Raw genomic sequence first — 8,813 nt, forward strand, 5'->3', positions numbered from 1 at the left:
TGTAAGTAAGTAATTTATTTGCATGAAACAATTTAATATCAACACTTTCATTTTAACTATCACCCTGTGTTTCGAATTTTGATGTAAGCGACTCTGTAGTGATAAAAAAATATAAACAATAGCTTCGCAAAAACTGACGACTTACCTTCGGGTGTCACTTCTCGCAGAATTATTTTCGCTTGCTTCTCTTGCGACGGCATCTTGAACACTTAGAGCACAGCAAGTTGGAGTAATATCTGAAGCACTTTCTGTTGAAGTAAGTTTTTTAGTGCACGGGAAAGTCCCGAGAAGGCGGCGTGAGTCCGGCCGCGTGAGAAGGCGCAGACTGCTGCGCGTTGTATTAAACAGTATACACTACACTGGCCAACGCGCATGTGCCGTTGCACGCAACGTGCTTATCGCTAACTCGATCAAAAGCTGTGTCGTCACACCCCGCGAGCTTAATAGTTTACATATTGGATATCAAAGCCTGTTTTCTAAAAATATGACGCGACAAAATGTCGTATTTGCATTTTGCAGAGTTCAACAGAGTGCAAGGTAATGGAAAAACAAGAAGTCATGGCAAATGCAAAAAATACCTATATGAGTTGTGACTCATGTGTATTTACCCAATATAATATTTGCGTATGTTAGTTGTTAGTACTCATTATCATTAATAACAAAAAAACATCCCGCATGTTCTTAATTTTATGTCTGATGATGAAGATAATAATATAAGCTCAGAAGTCAGATCATTTTAAAAAGTTTGATACATCACTATGACTTACCTAATACCTAGGTTGTTTAGGAAAAGGAAGCTTACGAGATGTTCTATGCTCAAAAATATTGAAACAATAAAAATTGATAGATATACTATGTAGATTTGGTTTCGCAGTTGTAAATATTGCATTGCATTGAAATTTTGGATTGACCCAGGCCATAGGCCATGGACCTACAAAGATTGACCACTAGAGAGGTTGATATGAACCGTTGATGATTATTACTTAATTGTAGCGATAAAAAACAAGTTTCGAATCAGATGTGCGATAAAATTATGATAACTAGCATTGGGAAATATTGTGCATGTAGATAGTGGGTGCGTCACGGAGTAACAACACGTAGCGGAGATAATCGTGTAGCAGTTGGCAGCGGCGCCGGCGCATCTTCATATTAATATTATCATTTCTTTGATTTCACGTGTTTCGTTTTACGAGCTTGTACACGAGTTAACAACTCTGTTTTTTAAGCCAAAATAACCTACGCGGATTATAACAGTTGGTGCGACCAACCTTATCAAGTTTTATAAACGCTTTAATTTACGATTACTTTTGAGTTTTGACTACTTAGGACTTGTTATTGTAATAATAATAAAATAATTACTGTTTCAAATCATCAATTTCGTCTATGGTCGACCTAAAATTAATAATACTTAACCCCTAACTGGTATCGGGGGTCTAAAGTTACCCCAGGCGTTCGAATTTTCTATGATATCTTTACTATTTAAACATGACTTGCACACTCTTCTGATAATCTCGTTACATAGGGTAGTGCGGCGGATGACGAACGTACGTGGCTCTACTGTTGCTGAAAGCGGAGTTACATACAGTGCTGGGTCACTTTTTACTCCGGATACCATATACGTTGCCTTTTTTAGCAAAACCAGCTAAGGGTTAATCAAACTATTATGTTGAGCCGATTTACTTAAATAGAAAAATATTAGGTATAGTTCAAGTGGTTTGTATTAGGTAGTCTATAAACAATTATTGTCCGTCGCCAATCCGAGATACAAACGATGATGAGATGGAAACATTGTTCGGTAAGTAATTAATTTAATGGATGAAAGTGATGATGATAATGAGGATTGCTGCGTCAGTTAATAATACTAGCAATTTGACCGAGCTTTGCTCGGTATTCGATGAAGATGACATTTTCTAAAAATGATTCCTAGCTAGATCGATTTATCACCCTCGAAACCCCCTATATACTAAATTTCATGAAAATCGTTGGAGCCGATTCCGAGATTCCAATTATATATATACAAGAATTGCTCGTTTAAAGATATAAGATTTTATAAACGTAGCGCCATCTATATTCTCATTCGTACACTAAATGTTACTCTTGACACCCACCCATGACTAAAATTAAATGAATACAAGTGTGTATTTTACTTTATAGTGTTGCTAACAGATGGCGCTGTGCGGAAAACTGTTAGTGTCAATTTACAAAATTTTCACTCTCTACCTCTCTATCAATTTTCTTAGTCCAAATAGCTCACCAATGCAGGCACTCACAAAGGAAGATAATTAATAATAACTATAGACAACACCTATCGCTCACGAAGAGTTAGGAGGTTAACTTTTAAACTGCTTTCTTGGATTTCTTCATCATTGAATATTATCCAAGCAAGCAACGTATAATACATGGCGAGAATAAATTTAAAATTACTGACGAGAAATCCAAAACTACAAGTTACAACAATGACAATTCAATTAAAACTTTCAAAAATTGAAGTTTGGACGCACCGTCAATACACACAAGAGAAGTTTCGTCTCCAACTGTCGTGCACGGTGCACATAATCATAATATTAATACGCGAACGAAAAACTTTGTAACCCTTTTTACGAAAAATGGGGAAACGTAGGTGCATGAAGTTTATATGGTGAAGGAGTGCAGCGAGCTAATATTATTTTGAAATTATGCTTTTATCATACATTTTTTTAACAAATAAAACATAACACACACTACAACACACACACATGAGATATGACAGATTTTTGAGTGACAAGCCTATACATACGAATTATACTCCTTTATTTATGGTTGACCGTTGAAGTCTGTTGACAACAAGTTGACAAATTGAAAATGGATTATAGTTTTTTTTATTGAATTTAAGATACTATTAGACAATGCTTACACGACCAGTCTGAGATCAGCTAAGTCCCGGAGACAATAGTTAAAAAAAATGATAAAGTTAATATGTTTTACAAAATATAAGTAGGTAGTAGTCCTAATGTCGTTGAAACTAAGGTGAGCGAGTTGGTAGCTCAAGCCGGGGGTCGCGGGTTTGAATCCCGCCGACGGAACAAAAAAAAAGTTTTCAATGTTCCCGGGTCTGGATGTGTATTAAATATGTGTATGATTTAATAAAAATCTTAAATATATGTATAGTATAAAAGTATTAAATATATTTCCGTTGTCTGGTACCTGTAACACAAGTCCTTTAGGTACTTAGCACGGGGCCAGACTGACGTGGTGTAAAGCGTCCATAGATATATATTTGAAAATTTTATTACAAAAGGGGTAAAAATGCAAACACAAGCCGCAAAAAATTGTGATGTTTATGGACCTAATACAGTATCTGTGAGAGCAGTGCAAGCGTTTTCAATCCGGAAATTTTGATATAATTTTTAATTTTGATATCAAAGATGCACGTTGCTCTGGTCGCCCTGTTTACGGACAAAACCAATGATATTCTATGTTACTATTGGACAAAACTGATGCCATTTTTGAAAAAGTGGAGCAAGATCGGCTTATTAGTAGTTACGAAGAACTGAGCATTGACCACAAAACGGTTTTGGTGCATTTGAAAAAAGCTCGATATTTGGGTGCCTCATTAGCTTACTGAAGGAAACCTAATGAACGGTGTACACATTTAGGAATAATATTGTGATTCTTTATTACGACGTAATGAAACCGAACCTTTTTTGAAGAAGCTGATAACTGGTGATGAAAAGTGGATCACGTACGACAAGAACGTGCGAAAAAGATCGTGGTCAAAGGCCGGTCAGGCTTCACAGACTGTGGCGAAACGCGGGTTAACTCGCAACAAGGTGTTGCTGTGTGTGTGGTGGGATTGATAGGGCATTATTCATTATGAGCTGTTATCGTCAGGCAGGACCATCGATTCTGAACTGTACTGCGAACAACTGATGAAATTAAAGTAAGAAGTTGAGAGAAAGCGGCCGGAATTAATCAACAGAAGGGGTGTGGTTTTTCACCATGATAACGCTAGACCTCACACATCTTTAGCCACTCAGCAAATGGCTGGCAGGTGTTAATGCATCAGCCGTATAGTCCTGACGTTGCACCTTCAGATTTCCACCTGTTTCTGTTGATGTGTTGACATCACAAGAGGACTGCCAAAACCACTTGTCGCAGTTTTTTCATCAGAAGTCCCAAAAATTTTTATAGCAATGGGATCATATTGTCCCTACCAACAAGATGGACAAAAGTTATCGAACAAAATGGCACAATATAATAGTATATACTTTAGTAAATTGTAAATATACTTTATAAAAAAAACCTTTTGAATTTTTATATAAAATGTAAGAAACTTTTTCTCCAACCCAATATACAAAAATTTGTAAAAAAAACCTGGATTATTATCATAAAACATTAGATAACTTAATCTTAATATCCTAATAATAATATGGGACCAATAAAAATCTGCATTCGCCACAGTCGTCAGTTAATAAAAGCTTTGAGCAATTTTGTTAATTTATAATAATAATGACGGTAATGAGCACTGAAATTGTATGTCAAGAACAGATATTATTTAATAATTGCACTTAGGACCAAATCTGGTGACTCTTGATGTATGAGGTGCACCATAACGGGTTTATAGGTGACCTTATAAACTTTCATCTGAATGTTCACAGGACAATGATTTTTCATTTTCTCGGATTTGGTTACTGCTATGAATCATTTTGTTGTTGAATAATGCGTTTCTTCTTTAATTTGACAATTTAATGATGGTTGCTGAATACATAATCATTATTTATTTACTATTATCATCATAATCAGCTAAAGTTGCTTGTACAGGGCTCGGCTCAACAGGAACGTGTACAGGTGGTGAAATAAGTTCTTTGTTAAGGCCCAGTAGTCCCTAAAATTAGCAGGTCGATGTCTATCAGTACGAATATCGACGTTAAGGACATTAAAATAACATTCATATCAGCGCGCCTTGTACAGTGGCTGTTACGCGCTCGCCGCGTGCCTTGATAATAGAAAATAGGAGTAAAAACCTTTTGTTTTTAGTATTACACAAATCAAATATATCTGTTGTGGATAGTCTTCAAATTACTAATATATTAAAACATCCACGGTTTTGTAATTAAATATTTTATTGCAGTTGTACGGAATACATAGGAAAAATTCTAACAGCAAAAGTAAAATGTCTAAAATGTCATAATATAGAAAAAACAATAATTTAAAAACTTAGCAAAACTCTTTTATATACAATCCGCAACATACTCCCCGCCTTGCAACACGCACCTTAGATATTAGTTGCAAAAGAACCACCATAGCACCTACTCTAACAAGAACAACTAATTAATTTTAACATAGTGAAGAGTAAGTGCAGGGCAATATGCAAAACTTAGACTAAGAGTAAGCTAAATCTATACATATAATAAAACTGTAGAAATGACAATTCTGTACATTCTGTACATTAAAGATATCCAAAAAATAATAAGCGGGGGCTGTTACTACATCGCTATAGAAGCCAAAACTGTGGTTAGTTTTTTGTCTGTCTGTCTGCCTGTCTGTCTGTTGGTCTGTCTGTATGTTTGTTCCAGCATCACACGAAAACTACTGATCCGATTTGAATGCGGTTTTCGTAGATATATTTGTCTTCTCGGTCAAATTTTATATCAAACTATTTTCTTCAATGGAATCTATATTTTTCAATTTAACATCTGGTGTATAAAATTTTTCCCCCACCCCTTTAATGGGGCCGAAGAGGGGGTCAGATATTGTATCAAACTTTTTTTAACATGAAAACTACTGATCCGATTTGAATATGGTTTTCGCAGATATGTTTGTCTTCTTCCAACTTCATATCTGGTGTATAAAATTTTTCCCTCCCAACCCTCAAAGGGGACCAAAGAGGGGGCAGATTTTGTATCAAACTTTTTTCTTGAATAAATTTAACACGAAAACTACTGATCCGATTTGAATACGGTTTTTGCAGATATATATGCCTTAATCAAACTTAGCATCTGCGGCGCCCCAATCCCCCCCCCCCCCCACCTTGGTAATGTTGCCAAGCAAAAACATGTTGCGTCGTTAGTGTTGAGTTTTACTTCTCCTTCTTTAGAACCAAAGTAAGTTATTTATTAAAAGTGAAATTAATCTAACCAAAACTAAACATGCAGATTTTGCGTGTCGTTTGATTAATATGCGGGAGGCTTTGCCCTTGCCCTTACTGGTAATGTTGCTAAAATATACATACCTTTGCAGGTGTCTGTTGCGGCTTTTGTTTTTCATCCGCTGTTGTAAAACATGAAGTTGATGTTCCGGCCACCGAATTCATAGTAAAAGTTCTCGCTAAACGTACTCTTTCGTCTGCAAAAACTTCCCGCTTGACGAATAGAAGAAGATCGTTTAGGGAGTAGCCTCCACTGCAGCTGCCATCTGTACATGACCTGTGCCATGATCTCAACGCCTCTCCTGGAAGGGCGGCTTCCACTAGCGGGTATAAAAATGCAGCGTACTTATTTTGTGTCCTGCCCATACTCTCTAACGCTAGAACTTGCGTTGTTATTTTATCATGCAAGGACGCAATCGGCCATCCTGATACGCCCTTCGCTTGAGAAAGTGTTAACTGAAGCAGCTCTCTAACATAATGTTCTATGACCAGCTCATCCCTTGCAAACCTTTGTTTAAGCTGGTCTACCACTACTTCATACTTACTGCCGCACGGTGGGAAGCTCTCGACCATATCTCTGGCTTTAGACCCCACTTCCATGCATTGCGTAAGATATTGAGGCTTGTCATCGTTATCGATCATGGGATCGCCATGGATTTTCTTAAATTGCGACCAAAACGTGAGCCACTGTTTTACTTCACCATTGAAGGAAGGCAATTCTAGTTTTGGCAATCGAAAATGTCGCTGATTAGCCAGTTCCGGATTAATATTTTCCTTGAGGGCGGGGCGATCACGTTCAGACTCCACAATCATATTTTAAAAACTTAGCAAAACTCTTTTATATACAATCCGCAACAATATCAAATCGTTTACGTTAGGTTATGACACATATACTACATTTTTTGTTTTTTCTAGAAAGTGTGTAATTAAGCCATAAAATGATTTAGTTATAAAAAACAGCGTTATAACAGTCATCTTTGAGATTTTTTCTATCGAGCAGAATTTTTTAAATTGTGTACTAACTGCGTACCTTTGCGTATAGGAAATTTTCTCAATTTTAAAACGGTACTTATTTTATACTTAAATATTGACATTTCCTTTACTAAAAACGTGTTTTAAAAAACTAATTTTATGTAGTTGCAACAACCACAGCGCCTTAAGAGAGAACGCGGCGGCAGAAGAACTATTGCCATCACGCTTCACCCTGCGCCGGCACGTGTATTGTTCTGAGACAGATATAATCGATGTAACGTAGTCCTCTGATTCCTCCTTCAAAATAGAGCCCAATTATTTTTTTTTAATATCTTCAGGAAGAGTGAGTCTATGCTTCTACGTTTTTATTTTATCTTAAAGATCTTAAAAAAATTTATGGTCGATGGATTGGCGGGGTACGGGGCATTCATTTTTTGCGATTTTTGAAGGGTCATATTTTTTTATTTAAGTATTAGTAGATTTAGAAAAAATCGAACGTAGAGGCATAGCTCACATCCCAATCATTTGTCTAGACGCATTGTCCAGGGAGAAAACACGGGAATACGTTTGTATAGAAAAACAGTGCGTTTCCCACACTGACTACCTCTGTGGCGTTTCCTCTTTACCTTCAGTCTTTTGTGTATTGGGTGCATATTTTATATCTACTACAGAATAATATATACATTTCTAATGTTTCTAGTGAATGAGATTTATCATTATCTTTATGGTTTGCTTAAAAATATTCTATTCTTTTATAAAACTACGGTAAAGAGTATCAGCGGCCATTTATTTACATACTACTACTTAGTATTTTATCATAATAATTTTAAATGCATATTTTTTTAATTATTTACAACGTACAAAAATTTTATAACTTTTAGTAAATAATATAAATTTTAAACAAACTAAATGTAAATACTAACACAAGGACGAGGGTTACTCAGTTATTTTTTTATGCAATTATTTTTATGTGCGACCCATATTATAAGTCCCATCTCGGTTTGTTTTGTAAGAGCAATAAATTGAGGAAATATTAGTATTAATTTTTAGTTATTATAACGTCGAACATGGTGTAGATCGTGGATAATATTATAGAAGTCTATTTTGGGAATAATGCAATGAATTAGACAGGTAATTCTTGGAATACTTGGGGGTTTGTAATCGTGGGTGTTAACATTGGCCTCATAATTACTACATAATTAGTTATCAGTTATCACTAATTAGTGTTATTAAGTATTTATTTTAGGTCTTCCTGTAAAGATTTTCGCATAAACAAAAAACTCATAAAAATGACACTATCGCTTCTTGCTAAGTATAAATTATTGTGATACTGGTAGTCGTTTAAGACTTGGCATAAAAATTGTTAAAATGTTCATTTCGAGTAGGTTGACAAGGACATACGGACAATTTGCTAAAGGTTGAAGACCCGCTTAAACAAAAGGGGCATAACATTATATGCGTAAAGGAAATTGGTCTCAGATTATAAGGCCATTGGTAAAAAATTTAAGCAGATACTATTTTGCTTGCTGGATGGCTGATCTAGTTTTAGTATCGAAAATTATTAGCATGAATAAAGAATTTGCAAGAATTTTTTCAACTTCAACCGAAATGTAGAGTTTCCTTAATACCCTTGATTTATTGTAATATAAACAATAATAAAAAATATTACAAACAATAATTATAATAATTGTATGTTTATTGTTTACGTAATAAT

At 35.4% G+C, this 8,813-nt stretch overlaps 2 protein-coding genes across 2 annotated transcripts in view; both read right to left on the reverse strand.

The window, feature by feature from the left end:
• Positions 1–319, reverse strand: part of LOC121733964 (alpha-tocopherol transfer protein) — a 35,304-nt gene extending 34,985 nt beyond the window's left edge. Inside the window, exon 1 of the mRNA XM_042124383.1 lies at positions 146–319. Coding sequence (XP_041980317.1) covers positions 146–200 — 55 coding nt within the window. The 5' untranslated portion in view covers positions 201–319. The remainder of the gene's footprint in view (positions 1–145) is intronic.
• Positions 320–6,196: 5,877 nt separating this feature from the next.
• LOC121731965 lies at positions 6,197–6,940 on the reverse strand. Its single transcript, XM_042121679.1, has one exon. The coding sequence runs from the start codon at positions 6,938–6,940 to the stop codon at positions 6,197–6,199; it is 744 nt and encodes a 247-aa protein (XP_041977613.1).
• Between the last annotated feature and the right edge of the window lie 1,873 nt (positions 6,941–8,813).

This window comes from Aricia agestis, chromosome 1 (genome assembly GCF_905147365.1).
Source record: "Aricia agestis chromosome 1, ilAriAges1.1, whole genome shotgun sequence".
NCBI classification, from domain to species: domain Eukaryota; kingdom Metazoa; phylum Arthropoda; class Insecta; order Lepidoptera; family Lycaenidae; genus Aricia; species Aricia agestis.